At 46.2% G+C, this 20,675-nt stretch overlaps 1 protein-coding gene across 2 annotated transcripts in view; it reads left to right on the forward strand.

Annotated features, from left to right (window-relative positions):
• LOC144818811 (protein NipSnap homolog 3A-like) overlaps positions 1-20,675 on the forward strand; it is a 350,954-nt gene that overhangs the window by 170,692 nt on the left and 159,587 nt on the right. For both annotated transcript variants that reach the window (XM_078676581.1, XM_078676582.1), the window contains exon 3: positions 19,116-19,271. In XM_078676581.1, coding sequence (XP_078532707.1) covers positions 19,116-19,271 — 156 coding nt within the window. The remainder of the gene's footprint in view (positions 1-19,115; positions 19,272-20,675) is intronic.

Genomic DNA, 20,675 nt, shown 5'->3' on the forward strand with positions numbered 1-20,675 from the left:
AGAGGCTGCCACCCTCCAGTGACACGGTCTTCCAGTGTAGGATCTGGAGCCTGAGGATTTTGTCAATAGTGGACATTTTTTCCCTGAACCCAGCCTGGAGGGGGGTTAGTATGTTATGTTCCTCCATCCAGGATTGCAGTCTAAGGAGCACCACGCGTGCAAAAACCTTTTGTGAGATGTCAATCAAGCTAATTGGCCTGTAGTTATTTGGCAGAAGTGGGGAGCCCTTTTTATAAATCGGAATTATTTCGGGTCCTGCCCAACTCCGGGGGATCTTCATACCCTGTAATATCGCATTAAAAAGGACCCAGAAGTATGGCGCCCATACAGAGGGTTTGTTACGAAAAAGGTCCCCTGGAATTTTATCCAACACCGGGGCTTTCCCAGGAGCTATTTTTGCTAGAGCTCCCTTAATTTCATTTAAACTTATGATTACATTACATGGGGCCTCAGTAGCTTCTTTGTGGTCTCTTTTGTCAGAGGGGAGATCAACCCCCATTGGGCTGCTATCGCCTGAGGCATCAACCACTACTCCTTCTTTAGAGTAGAGAGATTGGAAGTGTTCCCCCCATACTTCCTCACCCAGATTAGGGTCTGCCGGAGATCTAGGACCAGAGCTATCCACATTGACTACTCTCCAGAATGATCTCATGTCCCTTGCTCCCAAAGCACATTTCAGGTCTTCCCACCTATCAGTTTTCCATCTTTTCTTTGCTTCTATAGTTGCCTTTTTATATGTCGTCCTGGCTAGTTTAATTAACGGACGATCATTGGCCTTGATGAAATCTACCAGAGCTCTTTTCATTTTGCGGCAGTAATCATTATACCACAGATGAGGGGGCTTTTTTCTTATTCTGTTTGTTTTTTTTGGATAGAAGAAATCTAATGTGACCTCGTCTAATTTGGCATGGTTCTTCTTCACCATCTCCAGATCTATGCCACCCCCCTTTTGGTTTAGTGAGAGGGAAGCTCTTTGGAGCACTGGAACCAGAACTTCATAAAGAGAGCTCATTTTGGCTTGGGATTGTCTAAGATCTGACCATCTTACTCGCCTCCTACAGTTAGAGATTATCAACCTGTGATCTATGGGGTTTTCCTTGACAGTGGCGTTCCCTTGTTTAAAGCCTTTTAATTCCAACTCCAGTGCATGATGGTCACTATCATGTCTTTGGATAAGCCTAAAACCCTTCCCCAGGATTTAGAATCAATTAAAATATAATCTAGTAAGGATCCCCGTTTGTTTCGATAAAAAGTATGACAATTGGAGGTTTTAGAGTGGGTTCTGCCATTACAAGCTCTAACGGAATGTTTAAATGTAAGGCAGTTCAGTTGCATCACCAAAGGAGACCATTTTTTAACTGGTGGGCAGCTAGTCTCTGGAATAATCCAGAAATTGTCCTCCTCAGATAATCCCTCCTTGAGTAAACTCTCAAGTGGCTCGAGTTGACAATTAAAATCCCCACCCAAGATCACCATATGTTTATCCGCAATAGTGTCTAGAAAGTTAGATAATTCATCCAGCGTTTGTGAATCTTTGGCTAAAACTGTAGTATACATTAATGAGGGCTACAGGCATTTTTAGTGGGAAATATAATAAAACACATAGAATGTCTTTTGACCCTGTATCTATCTTCTCAGCTCGACATCCTAAATGAACACCCACCCACGTAGTGAGGCCACCAGATGGTCTCCCTCTACCTTTAAAGGTTGCAGGGATACTAAAGGTGGCAAAGCCCAACCTAGAAATCACCCCTCTAGCCCAGGTTTCTTGAAACATGCAGATATCAAATTGGTTGGTGAAGGAGCCCCAAGTGGGGTCCCCCACCTTGTTGTTCAACCCTGCCAATTCCAGAAACAACAAGTCAAATCTATCTTGCATGCTGTGTGACCTTCTTGGTGTGTGTCTTTGGGAATTAGCTTCTATTGTTCTATAGCTTGTCTAGAAGGCTTAGTCATGGTTCGTAAATCACCACTACCTTCCATTTATTCTACCGATCACAGTGGTGCATCCTGGGAGACCCTTGAACTTTACATTGGGGTTAAACCATGAAGCATTATCACTGGGAGCATCAACAACTAAGTTTACTTTACCCACGTTAAAACCTCTTCAAACCTTACTGTCATGACTTTTTCTCATGCACCTGTTGCAAACTTTATTGTAAGGGAGGCACACCTTAGAATTCCCCACATCGTTCAGTCTACTACATCTATGACACTGGCTTTTATATTTTTTCTCCACTTTCTCCAAAAAACTGTGTTTCTTTGCATTGTTATTCTTAAATTTTTTATTCAAAATCTCATGTTGGTGCAAGTGACCCCAAACAGCTACCTATTCTTCAATTGTTTCCACTTCACTTGCATCCCAGAATAAAATGGATTCTTTTCCATTTCTGCTTTCACCTTTTCCCATAAGATGTGTCCATGTGCATGCATCCATACTCGAAAAGATCATGCGCCCTACGAGGTCGTAATGGTGGTTAAAGCTCAAATTCTATCAGACCGCTTCCTTCTCAACAGTACCTTTCTGCACAACAGTAGTTTCCATCTAAAACTTTACCATAAGCATGGACAGGTTAACATGATGCCTAGTTCATGGCTGATTCACCCGCCACAGGTAGAAATGGTGGAGCTGGCAGAGTACTGGACATGGTTGTAGAAAGAGGCAAACCTTATAAAATTAATACATTAACACAAAGTGGTTATTGCTATCAGAGGATGGAAAATAAATGACTAAAGTGATGAAAGTAGACACCTCTGTCATAGACAAATACTAGTTTTCAGAGAACATACTCCCAATATAAATAATATCCAGCGCTAAGTATTGATATCTCTCCTATAAAAAACAGTGCTTGAAACTAGTATAGACTATTGACGTTGCAAGTCACTGTTTCCTCACCTTGCTTCATGGAAGTCAAGAAACGTATTATTGTTGTGCAATAAAGGGCGTGGAGGCACCCTGACCTTAAATTGACAATCTTTCCAATTATTATTGCTAACTCTTTGGAGCCACTACATTGTACTGAACACAACAAATCTGACAGTGACTAAAATAAAGGCATAATTTAGTCTCCAATATGCCCTCTCAGATGCATATAATGTATCAAGCAACCTGCGTTCCAGACAGTAGCGCTCCAGTGATGAAGGCCACCACAACAGCCAAGCACAACTCATCTTGAGCCACTGCAGCTTCCGCTATAGTGGACTCTCTCCCACAGTTCACCCACATCTTCCTCCTCTTCTAAGGCTTGGTCCTGGATGAAGTTGAGACCGCTTCGCATTTATGGGTCAGCCATGCCAAGCTGCAACTTGAAGCAGACATTGTAAAGTCCACCTCAACCACACCTGATTCTCCCATTTGTTTTCTGTGTTGTAATTACACTAAGACACGTCTTAAAGTGCCGTGAATTCATTGGTAATTAATAGATCACAGTTGTATCAGATGAACAAATGAACACCTCTAGTTCCAAAGTGACCACAACAGTTCAACTGTTTTTCCAAGCCAAATTCCTCCTGCTGCCTCAATACTCATTTATTCCACGCACCAATCGCGCACACTTGCATGAATGACCAGATTCAAACATGACACATTCCACAACAATGCACTCCACGAGGAGAAAATAGTCTTCATGCATACAGGATACCACTACTGGGCCTTTTGCAAGAATAGATGGTATTTCCCACATGCCTCTGTCATCAAATTTTTATTATGGCAGCTGTAGCTCTCAGATGTTGCATCTGCAATGCTGGCTTCTAGGCCACACTACCCCAGTAACTATATTTATTTTTATCACTCTGCACAAAATACACACCTTTACTCAAAGGTTGCACCCTCTGATAATATTACCTCTCTGCTATCATATTTGAAACATGATAAACTCTAGATAGCCTTGTTCTCTTTAGATACCAACTCTTTCAAATCCAAATTTTAGCGCCTTTCAGCAGATGACAGTGCAGCACACATACAGAGCCTTCTCACCAAACAGTAGCAAACAGGAATAATGCTTACTAGAGTTGCCCAGGTAAAATCCCTACACTTCACTTTAGAGGGCCATGTGGACAAAATCACTGAACAGGTCCACCAGAATCACCACAGGGCATATTCTCAAGGACTTATCACCGAGTTATCGGCACTTTAGTGCAGCAAAAGTAGCGAAATAATTTTTGCCCCACTCTCAAGATGGGGCAAACTGCCTATATCGCCAGTTTTCCAGCAACAGCTTCCGCAAAAAACATCGTCACGGATAAGTGCGACAACTAACGCTAATGATATGCAGAGTAGGCGTTCCCGTGCAAAAAAAAACACGAAAACACCACTTTGCGATATTCCCAAAGACCAGCTAGATCTGCGATGCAATCCAAAAACATGCAGGGATTCAACCCTGCCTTTTACTGGTGTAAAGGAGGACGACTACCTGCAGTATAAAATGGAGCCCAACACAGAGCCACATCTGAGGACCAACACATGTCATGGAGCTACTGATCATGCAGCTCGGAGACCCAAGAGGTCCACAACACCCACCGCCACCACCCCCATGTCCCCCCCCGGATCCCACCCGGACTACCACTGAGGCAGTGCATAATAGGACAGTTGACGTTCCGAAAACGGCATGGCCCCTCAGCCACACATTAGCAGAATGTGGGGAGAGGTAGGAACCAAGTATGTGTGAAGGAGGGAAGTCACCCATGAATAAGAATGTACACAATGCCAAGTGTGGCGGTGATGTGCTGAACAGACCTCAGTATGCAGAGCACAGACCTGTCCATGTGGACATATACTGCTGGTGTTTGTAGTGTTGTGGACAGTGGACGCAATCTGTCACCTCAGGCAGTGGGTAAGAGCTTGGACATGTAGCTAAGTCAAGAACCCCCCTGTAAGACACAATGTTGCAATGTAGCATGCACCCTGAGGGTGGGCTCGCATGAACAGAGTAATGAAGGAGCGTAAGACCGCTCGGGGTCCCGGATCGTTCGTGCCAAATGTTGTGTGTATCTGTATTGCCCCAGCATGAGCCAAATACCTAGCCACATTAGCAGCGCCAGTTCAGCCAGGCATGTACTCTACATCTGTGTCTGCCCTATCCTTACCCTAGGCCTACACTCACGTGGCCCACCAACGTCAACGGCCAATATCACAGTGTCGTTGTCAGGCTTGTGAACATGCACAGACAGGCATGACAATACTGTGCCGAAGGAGTGCAAGTGATGCAATCGCGCAGCACATATAAGTAAATGGGTTCGGGGGAGGGAGGAGCAGCTGTGAGGCAACGTAACACACAGTGATGCCGCTCATATGCCACTTGCAAGACATGTTAAAAATGAATCCCAAAGTCGCACTCATCCCACCCCACCCCCAACAAGCCAATTCACATTTCATGAATGCAAGCAGAGTACAAACTTACACTAGGGATGAAAGCTACTTTGTCTGAACTATCAGGTGGAAGCACATCTGCAACTCCGACCTCGGAATTGCATGTGCCCAGCAACCCCTTACAGATACTATTGCAGCTGATGCCGAATCCCACACAACGCACAGCCCGATGAGAGACTAACGCATACACACCCCACACACAGGAGTCCTTGCTCGAAGTTATCTTGCATGGAATGGCCTTCACACTTACTCCCTCAACATCCCAGGTGTACAACCGGTGCACACTAAAACAACTCATTGATCCGAGATGTGGCATTTCATCCACAGAACTGGTGCAGGTCAGAATAGTGCCGCTTCAACAAGAGCCACTAACGCAATGGGCGAATATCCCGGACACATGCACGAATGCTGCATTTACTGGGGGCACTGCCGTTGGCAGTGCTGCGGATCAGTTACCAGCCAAACTTCACCTTGCCAACGTCACCTGTGTTCAGCCTTTGTTGCATTGTCGATTGTGCATATTCGAGTGGTCCATGGATGTCTGTTTATCCAACAGGACAGTACCTGAACTGGATTTTGAAATGTGTGTGCGCCACCTGTTGGCACATGCCCAGAGGGTCAACATGATACCCGTTTATGGGATACCTTGATACTTGCTGGCAGCTGGACCTGAGAGATTGCACAAATCCTTTTGTGCAGTGACCACATTGAACCGCTCCCCTATTGGGGTGTAGTGCAAATTGGTGTGAGGGGGTGGACGCAGCACATCTGTCCAGACCTGCTAATGGATCACCTCGCCGTCATGTTTGGTGAAGTTGACAACGACCTCATGTTGGAAATGTTAGCCTACGAAGCTGCAATCGCTTTCTTGGACGAGTAACTACGTACTTGCAGCCACAACAGATTGGAACACATTGCACATGTCCCGACACCTTGTTGCATTGTGGGGATCTGGTCACATATCCCACGATAACAGTGGACATGGCTGCATTCGCCTGAACTCTGAATACATGAGCGGACAACAACGTGGATTAACACACACCTGTGCAAGGAGAGGCACTCCCCCCGGAGTGGACAGCGGTGCTTGGCAAAGTTGCTCATTCAGACATATTGCTGTATTGGTCTGCATAGTGTGGCACTTATCTTGCCTGAACTGACACACATATACTAATAAAGTCTACGCACCTTCACTTGTGTTCAACTGTGATGAGTGTTGATTTGAATGACATTGTGTGTCTCAATGCCCATCTGGGTCACGGCCATACATGCGCATTGATAGCATTACCCAGGGAGTACATTTTTGTCCCTACATTCATCCATACTTCCATTCTTGATTGACCATGGCCATGACACATCTGTGTGAATTAGAATGTTGTATTCACATTCAGTGGAGTGTTGAAGCTGGATCAGTACAGGGCCATGCAAACCTCACTTTACATTGTTGGCCCGTGGAGGGCCAGCCAGAGACTTTTCGGGATTGACAAGTTCTTAAGGAGTGGAAGACTACAGTCCGCAGTGTGATTGCTGTATCATTGGTAACCAAACCAAATATGGCAGTCCATGTCGAGGTACAAGGTGAGTGTCGCTCAGTATTTAGGGAGACAGTGGGAGGTGTTATTCCAGGGCAAGATGCAGAGGGCAGAAACAAGCTGAACCCAGCCATATGGCTGAGATGAATGCTATCACTTCATTCTAGCCACAAAGCCAGATTCATCATCATCTTTGTCCTCTGATGTGTAAGGTGCCTCACATGCGATGTTATGTTATGTTATTTTATCAGTTATTTTATCAGTTTGTGTAAGCACGACAGCTGCCCCAGCGAAGAGGCGTCCCGGCGCTGGTAGATCAATGAATGCAGTGGCGATAGAAGCAGGCCAAGCTCGGACAGACAGCCCTAAGGAGGAGGAAACAGAAAGGTATTGACGGCTTTCCGAAAGGCAGATAGGTTCTCCATACCACGGATGCCCACCGGCAAGGAGTTCCAAAGCTTGGCTCCCAGCACCCGGAAGGAGCGACCACCAATGCGGCATAGCTTGGTACGAGGTACAATCACTTGATGTTGTCCCAGTGAGCGCAAACTACGCTGGGGCACATAAGGAGTAAAAAGCGGACACAGGAGATCTGGGCACCTGGATTTAAGAATCCTAAACGCCAGACAGAGGGCTTTGAACTGGACTCGAGAATCAACTGGAAGCCAGTGCAGCTTTCTGATCGTAGCTCTGACAGAGCATCGACGAGGAAGGCCTACCAAGGTCCTTGCTGCAGAGTTCTGAACTCTCTGCAGACGTGCTATCTCTGCTTTATTTGCGCCCAAGAACAGCACACTTGCTTAGTCCAGGCGTGAGAGGATGGTAGCTTGGAGAATAAGCTGCCGTACTTTAGAATCAAAGAAGTTCAGTATCAGATTAAGGCCCCTCAACAGACCCACACAGGTGACTGCCACTCTCTTGGTGTGGGTCTGGAAGCTGAGCGAGGAGTCCATCCAGACTCCCAAGTTTTTGACTAATGACTTGGATTCTGGCATGGTGCCCAAAGAAGATGGCCACCAATGCTCATTCCAGTGGGTGGTGTTCTTCCCTACAAGCAGCACCTCCGTTTTGCCTGCATTAAGCTGCAGGCAATTGTCAGTCATCCAATGGGCTACTGCAGCCATCCCGTCCCTAAATCTCGTGGCCTATGTAGATGGCCCTTCAGTAAGAGTGATGACCAGCTGAATATCATCTGCATATGATACCAGCCTAAGGTCCCACGCTGCACATAGAGATTAAAAAGGGACGGGCTGAGTGCAGAGCCCTGAGGAACTCCCTGACCGATATGGTGGGACTGAGAAAGACACGGGGGTGCCGACACCCGGAAGGATCAGTCCTTTAAAAATGAACGAAACAATTCCAGGGCGAGACCAGTAATCCCAGCTATCTCCAGACGATATAACAGAATGTCATGCGATACCGTGTCAAAGGCCGCGCTGAGATCTAACAAAATCAGCGCTGCACTCTGACTGGCGTCAAACATCGTCCGGAGATGTTCGGTCGTGGCCAGTAGGGCAGACTCGGTACTATGGCCCGGCCTGAACCCATTTTGTGATGGGTCCAGGGTTCCGTTATCATGCATAAATTGAGACAGCACATTATTAACGCGGGCCTCAGTGAGTTTAGCCACCCATGGGAGAAGGGAAATCGGTCTAGAATTTTCTGGTTTAGAAGGATCCAGGGTGGGCTTCTTAATGATAGGGGAGACCAATGCCTGTTTCCAGGCAGTAGGAACACTGGCCATAGAAAAGGACAGATTAAGTATAAAACTCGAAGGCTGCTGGAAAAGCATCAGAGACTCAATGAATTGTGTCGGCCTCATAGGATCTGCCGGAGAACCAGATTTAACTTTCCTACAGAGTACGGCCAGCTCATCATTCGTGATTTCTGGTATGAGAGTCAGGGCAGCACCGCCAGCTTTAGTATTAGTGGAGACGTGTAGGTCCAAAGAGTGCTGCGGGAATTACCTATATATTTTTTGCACCTTTTCTACAAAGAAAATGGCAACTGCTGTGCGGAGGTAATGCTGGAGGCAGGGGTTCTATTACTCTGAAGTTCCTGCACCAGTTTGAAAATACATTTAGTGGGGTTAGGACTAGCATTAATTTCTTCCGCATGGAAAGTCGCGCGCGTGGAGCAAATTGCTTTATGATAGAGTTTTAATTTAGCTAGGTACATCTTTTTATCCCCATCTTCATAGTCCCTTCTCCATGTTCGCTCTGCCTTCTTACAGTCTTTCCTCATGGATCTCAGGGCGTCATTATACCAGGGGTTAGAGGGGGATCTACGCCCCTTAGTCCATTTAGCCGGGATGAAGGCATCAAGTCCCTTCACGATCCAGTCATGGAATGTGGTATATGCTGTATTGGGGTCCGCAATGTCTCCACAGGGAAACATCTCTAAGGAGGTGTGGAGGTCCTTTAATTTGAGTTTATACCATGGCCTCTTAAAGACCCGATTCAGCCCATCTCTTTGGAATGGCTCCATGACCTCCACGGTGGCTTTAACCAGGTAATGATCCGTCCATCCCATAGGTTTAGGCACATCCGCGCTAACCTCCAGGATGTTGGAAAACAGTGGATCCAGTATGTGCCCTGCCGAGTGCGTAGCGACCTGAATTAAGGAATCTAATTGTAAGGCCGCAAGTCCGTCAGGAGATTCTTGATGGTTGGGTCGTGAACCTGGTCAAAATGGAGATTTAGATCTCCTAAAATCGTGAAATTAGCCGATCCCAACACCAAGGAGCTGGCCACCTCAAGTAGAGATTCAATAAACTTAGAAGCAGGTCCTGTCGGTCGATAAATATATAGTCCTGACAGTGAGAAATGCGGGCTAATGACAATCATAAAGCGAGCGCCTTCACAACCACAAATATCTTCCTTGATGAAGGAGCAGGCGTATTGTTCTTTATAAATGACTGTAATCCCGCCGCCCCTTGCATCCCTGTTAACAAACTTAATCAGATAGCCTTCAGGAAGCGTAAGATTGAGTAATCTAATCATGTCATCGCGCAGCCACGTTTCACACAAGAAGAAAATATATGGGGATTCCTCTAGAATGAGTGTCCGTATCTCTACATAATGCTTAGCGAGTGATCTAACATTCAATTGAAGGACAGTGAGCTGAACTTGTTTGGAGGACCCCGATCTCTGTCCAACCAAACAGGGTCTAGGTACAGTGAATTCACAAGATGTACATTGTAAGCATGTTTGCCCTAGATGACCCGACAGCTCACCACATTTCTGACCTGGGTTCAGTGTAAGTAATACCTCTTTATCATAGTGACAGACTTCCCGCAGACCTCGACCAGGGGTACAGGCGAGAGGCGATGTCCTGGTGATGACGGGCGCAGACGGTGGTGTTTTGTCTGCATCACTGTGTGGCAGTGACACATCAGGGGATGGAGGTGGAAAATCTGCCGCACTGTGTGACTCTGACACTTCAGGGGGAGGAGATGTGGATGTAGTAGTAGCACCAGCATCCATCTGCGCCAGACCTTGTGGTGGCATGGAGGATCACAGCTACATCTCGCTGGTGTGCAGAAGTGGCAAACATTCTTTCCACCTACATCCGCATCAAGCTCTCCATCATATTCCTTATGTGTCCCAACCCACGGATGACATCAATGGGGCCACTCTGACTAGTCAGTTGTTCTTGGCTCAGAGTCATGACTCCAGCGATGTCAGCTATGGCTTGTTGTAGAGCAAGGAGCGGACAGTGGGTGTCCATTAGGGACTGTGAGTGGTCCCTGATGGGACTTAGACACCCACGTATGGCATCTAGTTTGGCTGCCACGAGGTTGAACCCCACCCACAGCCGGTCAGACATCTCCTCCTGGCACCCTAACACATTGCGTTGGAAGACAATGTGCTGGTCGTGGGGGTCCTGGGAGACAGCCGTGGTGGTGGGTGCTTCCTGCTGTGTGGTCAGTGCAGGGGGTGGGGTCTCATGGATGCAGCTGGGCTGCCCTGCTCCTGGAGGTGGGGTGCCGGAGCTGTCCTAGAGCTGTTGGGGTGCATCGGTGTGTGGATGTTGGGGGGGTCCTCTTCATCATCAGTGCTAAGTTGTTGGGTCTGCTCTGCAGGAGGTGTTTATTCTCCCTCTGCAATATGAAGGTAAACTGCAGATTGACATTGTGTTCACATGTATGTTCACGCATTGTACAAGTTTACTGTCAGACTGCATGGCAATGTACATTGTGATTGTTTATGAGGAGACACCTATTTGAAGCGGTACACTTTGCATTTCTACACCATCAGGGATGTGAGGATGTACTTGTACATTGTCATCTCACAGTTTCCTGCTGTGCCAAATGCGAATGGCCATTTTCTACACACAAGCAGCAGCAGTTGTGTCCTCTGTTCTGTTGTGAAAGTGTTGCAGTTTGTTCCATATTGTTTTCAATGTTGGGGTGCTCAGCATCTTATGTGTGTGTGCTGCATTGTGGATGAGCTGCTCCTTTGGCTCCGATTTGGCTGGCCCTTCTCCCTTTCAGGCGGTGTGCCTTTCACTTCTATGCTTATACAGTGCTCAGAGGTTGCAGACTTGCGTAAATTGGGCTCTTGGTCGGAGTTGTGAATCTTGGGTATGGTTTGTCTGCAGATGTGCTATACTAACTTGTGCATGTGTGCCATTGTGCCCATCTCCACCTGTCCCCCCAGTCCCTGGTCGTTACTCACCCTATTGCTGTTGGCTCAGGTCATGTTGTGCATTGTCCGGCCAAGAACTCCTGCCACTGTCTGCCCAATGATGGTCCCAGGCTGGACCTACGTGGGGCTTGCGGGGTATTGGTTGTCCTCTGTACTTTCTCTGGCTACCTCCATCACAGATGTTTGGGTCTTGTTTGTGTTTTTGGTTGCCATTTTTATAGTGAATTTAGCTGCCTGACTTGTGGGACTTGCAGGCTGGCGCTGCTTCTCACTGGATTTTTTTATTGCAGTTGTGCCCATCGCAAGTTTTTTCACATTGGGGTTTAGATTTTTATCGCCATCCAGGAACTTTTATCTGGGGTGGGCGGCAAATTCTGTATTGCTCGTGGAACGTGCGAAATTTTGACATTTTTGCGTTCCGCGCGGAACGGGAAAATGTCAAAACTTCCGCGATCTGCGGCGGAACGGAAGTATCTTCGTACATAATTGGCAGGGCAGGATTCTTTCTGGCACAAAGCTCCTGTCACACAAATTAAAGCTCAACAGGAAGCACTTACAGATATAAATAAAGCAGGTGCCCGAGTTTAAGCTCAAATTCAGTAACTCATTAATCAGCCCAAAAAAATCTTGAGCATATCTACCCTCTAGCTGTAATGCTTGATGGAGGCATTTGCATCATTGACTTTCATAAGCGCAATGCCCGTGCAGTTCCTGAGAGACGGAGCTTCTTTTTCCTCATCTGCTGCTCTGATCGGTCTCTGACCTTTTATAAACACAAGAGGCATGTGAACTCGCATAGAAGGTAGCCACGCCCGTTTGGCCCCGCCACACACACTAGCGGTGTGCTCCGTCTTCGCGCCCTTTACCCACAGCTCACTCAAGGGACCCTGGCGCCCTTTGGCGTGATGGTAAAGTTACACACACATTGTCACTGGAGACAACTCTTTGGCCCTTTACGCAGCTGTAGTGTAGGAAAAGCACTATACATTTACCCAACGAGGTAGCACTTACTGATTAGCCAGTAGAAAGTACTCCAGTTGAGTAGAGGTATCGCACAAAACGGTGGCGTCTTCTTGGAAAAATGCAGGGCAGAATTCATTCTGGCACGATGCTCCTGTCACAAAAATTAAACCTGAACAGGAAGCACTTACAGATATAAATTAAGCAGGTGCCCAAGTTCAAGCTCAAATTCAGTAACTGATTAATAAACCCAAAAAAATCGTGAGCTTCGTCGAGGCTGGGCAGGTGTGCTTTCTCCCCATATCTACCCTCGAAAATTAGCTGTGATCCTTGATGGAGGCATTGACTTTCACAAGCGCAATCCCCGTGCAGTTCCTCTGACCAGGAGCTTCTTCCTCCTCATCTGCTGCTCTGATCGGTCTCTGACCTTTCATAAACACAAGAGGCATGTGAACTTGCATAGAAGGCAGCCCCGCCCATTTGGCCCCGCCACACACACTAGCGGTGTGCACCGTCTTCCCGCCCTTTACCCACTATGTTCGACAGCTCACTCAAGGGACCCTGGCGCCCATCGATGCGATGGCAAAGTTACACACACATTGTCACTGGAGACAATTCTTTGGCCCTTTACGCAGCTGTAGTGTAGGAAAAGCATTATACATTTACCCAACGAGGTAGCACTTACTGATTAGCCAGTAGAAAGTACTCCAGTTGAGAAGAGGTATCGCACAAAACGGTGGCGTCTTCTTGGATAAATGCAGGGCAGGATTCATTCTGGCACGGTGCTCCTGTCACAATAATTAAACCTGAACAGGAAGCACTTACAGATATAAATAAAGCAGGTGCCCGAGATAAAGCTCAAATTCAGTAAATCATTATTAATCAGCCCAAAAAAATCGTGAGCTTTGTCGAGGCTGGACAGGTGTGCTTTCTCCCCATATCTACCCTCGAAAATTAGCTGTGATGCTTGATGGAGGCATTTGCATCATTGACTTTCACAAGCGCAATACTCATGCAGTTCCTGCGACGAGGAGCTTCTTTCTCCTCATCTGCTGCTCTGATTGGTCTCTGACCTTTTATAAACACAAGAGGCATGTGAACTTGCATAGAAGGCAGCCCCGCTCGTTTGGCCCCGCCACACAAACTAGCGGTGTCCACTGTCTTCCCGCCCGTTACCCACTATGATGAACAGCTCACTCAAGGGAGCCTGGCGCCCTTCGGCGCGATGGCAAAGTTACACACACATTGTCCTGTGACGCTTGATGGAGGCCTTTGCATCCTTGACTTTCACCAGCGCAATCTTTCTCCTCATCTGCTGCTATGATCAGTTTCTGACCTTTTATAAACAGAAGAGAGGCATGTGAACTCGCAAAGAAGCCCCGCCCCCGAAATCTCCGCGAGCACGGGAAATTCAGCGTATTCGCAGAGATTTTTTTGCCGCTTTGCGATATTTCGCAAATTCCACTCACCCCTACTTTTATTGTTGACATTTGACGCGCTGTCGGGAAACTATCGCATGTTACCGCAGTATTGAGATTACGACGTTGATAGAGTTATTTTACTGCGATTGAAGGCGATATGAAAGATTGTGATAACCGATTTTAGCGATGATTATCGCACGTTCTTGAGATTATCCCTCCACATTCTTTAAAAAGTGGAGCATGTCATTCCATAAGGAAGTATTAGAACTGAAGTCTGTTAAATCTCCCCTACTCTCTGATGCCCAACTGATAATCAAATTGTGATTACATTACTTACATCCTGATTAGGCTTCACCGGCTCCCTCTAATACCCAGTATGGTGAGGCTTTTTATGATAGGATGCAACCTAGGTGGCTTCTTTGAGACAAGATGGGCTGCCGTGACCCACCATGCAAACTTGACACCTTTGTAGTTGGACCATCATATTTAATCCTGATAGAAACACTAGTCAAAATTAATTTACCCCCAAGTAAATAATGAGTCAGAATCAGTGGAAATAGTTTAAATCTCAAATTTTAGTATTGCCGAAGAGTTTTAATGAAATGACATACAATCCTAAATTCAAATTTAATAAAGTTTTAATAAAGCATTTGCAAACTCTGCAAGATCCAAGTATATAGAGAGTGATCTTCCTCATCCGAGGCAGGTCAGTTATCCAAGCAAAATTTGGTCAACAGGATAAATCAATTGTGCCTCATACAAACCCTTAGGAGAGTTCAGCGAGTTCCAAATGACCAGTTCCAGTTAATTTAAGACAGACTCTCTTTCTTTGTCCAATACCGCAGCATTAATACCACAGCTGTATGACGCAAACCCTTTCAGATGAAAAGGTTCCACTATGCTAGCCTACCAGCTGACAGCAAATTACAGTATCACGTCACAGTTCACGTTGTTCCTAAAGGTTCAAATTGTCAGTCTCTGTGTTGCAAGAGGGGCAAACAAGTCTCTCCCCCCTCCGTTCCAAAATCAGCAATTATACTTCACCAGTTCTGGGTTTACACCCCATGACATCATAAAATGTGTCAGGGCACTCGGTCCCATTGGCTACTTCGATAGGATGAGATGGTATAGTAGGTAAAAAGTATACACATCCGTAAGAATTAAGTAATCCATAACTAGTCATTTTTCTTAGAATCATTGTAAATTCAGTCATATGAACAATGTGGCAATCAGAAAATAGACAAATGTATGCTCTCATCCCTTGTCTGTCTGTTCATCCCTTGTCTGTCTGTACTAGCATGTAACACTTTTTGTTGCGAGTCTAATTAGACTGTGCTACAAGTGTCAAAGGAAGCAATTGAAAGATAGAACACAAGTGGAAACTTTACGAAAAGCTGTCATAGGCTTCAGACTACTCAGCTCATAAATTCATATTTGAAAAAGAAGCAAAGTTGAGGCCTTTATGAATTACAGCTCATACAAGATTAAATTGTGCTAATATATGAATCTCGCATTGCATAGCATGATGTGTTAACCTTTTAATTAAATGTGTTACTATCACTTCAATAATATCACAATTAATTCATGCAAGTATAGGGTACTCATAACATTTTGAAAATGCCACTGTAGTTCACATATATTTTTGTAAGTGCCTTTTGCACATCATACGTTATTAAAACATACATGTTGGGGGAGGAGCCAAGCTCGCGATCGTAATGGCCGCTTTGTAGCTCGGCTCAGTCAGCCTTCCGGCCTGACTCGCATATCCTGCTGCATATCCTGCCCCGAGACGACACACTCGAGAAGAAACAGAAACGTAACATATTGCTCTTACTCACCGTCTGACCTGGAGGCTCCTGCGTGCTGCGGTTCCGAAGTTGTGCCCCCGGAGGAACCGGGGCCTCCGCGGTGTTGAGACCGGGGCCTCGCCTATTGGACCCAGCCTGGCGTTGATGTAAACGTCGGCCCCGGCCGAGAGAGTGAGCCACTAGCGAGAGGTCGTTGTGCAAGCATCCCGGTGGACCTGATCCGGGCTTGCCTTGGCGGCCGTGAGGCTGGTGCGGGGCGCGGTGCTCCGTGGACTGATCGTGTGAAGGGGTTCTCCCGCCGCTGCTCCGTCCATCCACTCTGGAGCCTCGCGCCCGGGCTCTGTTCGTAAGACACGCCAGCGATAGCACAGGCGGACCCCCGACTTTGGCGGCTCTCCTTTCTGCACCAAGGCTGCCATTAGTGGGGCCCCCTTTGTACTTGAGGGGGTCCGCGTCTGTGGGACCGCTCCGAGAGTCGCGGAGGGTGGTGACGAGGCTGAATTTACAAAATGGCGGCCGACGAACTAGGCCGTGGATATCCTCAAGACGGCGGACCTGGGTTGCTGGACTGCATGGGGGCCTGGACATGTGTGCGTGAGCCTACAATTGGTGACGTTCTTGACGCCTTGCGATCCTTGCATGCGGCCTTGGCCCCCGGTGCCCCTGGGGAATCTGTGCGGTCCGCCGCCATCTTGGATGGACGGTTCTTCATGGTCTCCTCTCGTCTCAGTGATGCCACTGCCTCGCCCCCCTCGGTTGCGACGGGGGTTACTTCCGCTGTCCGTCGACAGGTCTGCAAGCAAGTGGCTTTGGAACCTCTTGCGCTTCAATGTTTGGAGTTTGGGAACTTGGATACCGTGCTGAGGCCCGATCCTACACGAGTGCCCGAGAAGCATGGTGGACTGCTGCCTATCTTTGCCTTGGTGAGGTCGTGTTTCTGCGCTGCAGGAAAACCCCCGCTTTCCCGAACGGCGAGACTGCACTCCTGTCTTTTGCTGCCCTTGTTAACATTGTTGGGACACTTGAACTGCATACCCGGACTTTTGTTCTCTTGCCTATTGATTGACCTCCCTGGTCTACGTTTTTGTCGGAATTTTTTTCATTCGTGTGATTGCCCCGCACCGAGTTGCTCACTTCCCGCTGTCATGTGGTGGGTGGTAATTGTGGCTAAGAAAGGCCTGGGGTGAGATACATTGCTCCCGGTGGATTGCTGGTGTACGGATTCGTGGCGAAGTTGCCCGTACTCATAGTGCTGTGGGTGGCCCCCTTGTGAGTTTTATGACGCTCGAGACTGTGTCGTTTTCGCTTAACAGTATTACGATTGTATGGTTGGGCGGAGGGCTGAGGCCGACCGTTTTGTCTCTGCTCCTTTACTCCTCCCTCCTACTTCTTTCTGTCTTCATGTCCTTCTTTTTGTCTCTTTATTCCTCTTCTCTCTCTTGTCTCTACTACATTTCGGGTTCTGATTTAGGGCGACAGGCACGCTGCTGGGGGGGTAGGCCGTAGCCTTCTGCAGGGGTGCTGGGTGGGATGTGTGGGTTGGGTCTTTTTTGCTGTTTTCTTTTCCTTAGTTCTATGGCCCTTTTGTGTCTCTTTATAGGAGCGCCGCGTCTGTCCTTGACTCCCATGGTATGATTGGGGTGGGGTCTGTATCACCGCTGTTCTCCTTCTTGTGGCTATGCTGCATTTCGATTGCAACTTCCATGCCCTCCTCGTTGCTAATATTCCTGCTTTTTTTACATGTTCCTTGCTACGGGGTGCTTGTCTTGGCGCGGCATTCTTCTCTTTCAGTCTTTATTTTTCTTTTCCCATCTTCCTTCCCCTCCCCTCCTCCTTTTTTTTTTCTCTCCCGAGGTTAGTATGACGGGTTAGTTTTAGTGATGTCGATATTCCGGTTCCTTTGTTCTGTTTCCAATGTACTACTGGGTGGTGGGTGTGCATCAGATGAGTCTAATTGAATATTGATTTGTGTTAACTGCTTTTGTTTTCATACTGATGTACAATGTAGTGACACTCCTACGCATTGCTGCCCTTTAGTGTTCTTGTTGCCGATGGTTTGCTTTGGGAACCCGGATTCATCTATGTTGTAACCGAACCTGTTATACCCCTTATTGTAATATTATAAAAATTAACCTTCTTTGTGCCTGTTTGCTGGCCGTCCAGATCCTCCCCCCCCCCCTTTTTTAGGCTGTATTGATTGCGCTCCATTGTGATTGATTCTATAAACTTTCCTTCTGGATCTCTTGACTACTCTATCGTGTCGTAGCCGGCCTGACTGGTTGTAGGCCCAGATTTGTATATCCTTTCTGTCCAAATAAAGGTTTAAAAAAACAAAACAAAAAAAAAAAAAAACATACATGTTGAGCTAAACCCACGAGACACCTGCTTTTCTTTTGTCATTTTCAGTGCAGATGTTACACAATCTGAAAGCACTATTTATCTCTAATACATGAAACGTTCAGTTCTCACATATGAAATTCTTAGTTAACATTTTTATCACGTTACCTATTCGCAATATCACATCGTTAAAGTTTTAAACCTCACATATATTTATTAAATATAATTGTAATCATACATTCATTCTAACATTCTGTATGCTTCTCTGATGTAGTATCTACATCAGAACTAAAGTTTGTCATTTCTTGAAATATGGAGTTTAACAAATGTTTTGCCATTACCATGTAAAGTAAAGTCACAAATCATTTTCTTTGTAAATTGTAAAGCAGTAAGAGGAAAACCTCTGCTCTATCCGATGCATTCACTGAATAAAGAGGTATCACTGATAACAGTTCCTCAAACGTACAGTATTAATTAACTCCTTGTCATGAACGTCTTCAATTAACAAAACCAGATCACCAAACTCTATTTAGACGATTATCATATATCTTTACCAGAATCTTGATCTCAATGTTTAGCAATGGCCATTGCAGAAATACAAGTAGATATGTAGTACTCCACTAGATTGCATTCAAGAAACAAAGGGGTTTATTATTGTGCACTGACTGGGAAGTTCAACCCTCTATCATGTCCTCCAAAAAAAGTTCCTCCAGAAGGGGCGAGGGAGCACACAGCGTGGTGTACCAGCACACAAGTCGACCAAATGCATTGTAGTCAATGCAGTGCATGCTAACACTCACTTTAGTTGAAAGTCTTCAATATTGACCAATGTCCTTCCATGTTCACACAATCAGGTACTCATATGGTTGCCTATGCAACATCTTATCGGTCCACAACTCTTGTTTCTCATAGTGTAGGACCTTACATTTTGATTATTAATTTTTGTTTTTGCCATAATGTGATTCGTTCAGTTAAATTATGTTGCACATTGTATTATTTAGGACATATGACTTGATGCAGTCTTATTTTTTTCACACCACCAGACAGTTTTGAACACCGTAAAAGACTTCACTTGGCGCTGCCGGATATGGAAGGCTGGGATGAGAACATACCCATATTATGGAAAATGTTTGATAAAGTCAATATTGAGTTTGTTTACCTGTTTCCTTGGTGTAAACTAGGAAAGGCCCAAGAGGAGGGTGAGTATGAACAGTTACTCTTTTATTTAATCAGTTAAATGTATTTATTTTGATGGAGAATGTATGGGCAGTATAGAAACATGGAACTTCAGAGCCACAAGATATGATATCTAAATTTTCCTTCACATCTTTTTCAACATTTATAACTGCTGGACCCCTAATTAGAAGGGGGTCCAGGGAATGAGAGGAATGTATGGGCTGTCTACAATTGCATCCTACAGGCAGGCGTCAGAACAGGGCAGGTTTAGTGGAGCCGACACCCAAGCATAGACACCAGTAAGGTGCAGGCACCCTACGCCTGTAGCCTATGGAGCACTTCTAGCACCACTTTGGGTCACGATCAAGACGGCATATCCGACTATTTAGCCTCAGCCGTTACCTATAGTACTTAAGGGAATGGCCCCCACTGATCGTTTTGAGGGCTAATGTTACCCCTCTACTTTTTCACTTTTGTGCACAACATCGCTTTCACAGCTCTTTCTGGTCCTGATGAAACACCAGGGATCTTTCTGACCAAAGAGGCGTGAAACATGTCAACCTTATAGTTACCTGGGCACATTACGCTTTTGTTGGTAACCCTTAACCCATGGGTTTTTTACTCTGACAAGGTTACCTCTCCATTAAAATTTCTCTTGGTAATCCGTAGGCAGTTTTAACTCATTGCAAGCACGATATCACCCTTCACTTAGGACTCTAGCCACACACCCACATGCACCCAACAGCAGTTTTCTAAAAAGATCTCCGCTAAAGTGACCCTTCAGGGAACCCGTAGGGCATTGCACCGCCAGGCCCGACGAGGAGCAACTGCCCTATGATGAAGCATGACATCCTTCGGGGTGTGTGAGGGCAACAAGAGACAAGATTTGTCTTTCCACTGAGTCCCGGACCTAGCACCTTATCCTTTCCCTTTCTCTTTCTCCTTTCTTTCCCCTTTAGTGAGTGCTTGACTTCTGGCATCAATCACTCTGGAAAATTGCCCCCGCTTTGTTGACTACATTTGCATCCTCCCAAGGCATAATTTAAACCACAAGTCAGGCAAACAAGCCTGACTTGCACCCTGTGCTAACATGAGAAATTAGCACAGGATACAAAGCATGAGAATTATCCAAATAATGGGGACACTTGGAGTCCTCATAAGTCAGCAGACATAAATAGGAACAGGGAAGTACAGAAATTTGTAAGGAATGGCCACCCCAAACATCATGCTTTATCATCGTCCATACTCGCTTGCCAAAGAATCCTCTAATGGTGGGCATACTCCCTGTTTTGACAGAAAGTACTTGTGGAGGGAGGGTGAAGAATGGGTTCCAGAAAGTATGAATCATAATCATGGTTGCCTTTTCCTGGAAATAACTTGTATTAGTGTAAAGGCAGTGAGGTGGTTATAAAAAGAGAGTGGATGAA

This window comes from Lissotriton helveticus, chromosome 2_1 (genome assembly GCF_964261635.1).
Source record: "Lissotriton helveticus chromosome 2_1, aLisHel1.1, whole genome shotgun sequence".
NCBI classification, from domain to species: Eukaryota; Metazoa; Chordata; class Amphibia; order Caudata; family Salamandridae; genus Lissotriton; species Lissotriton helveticus.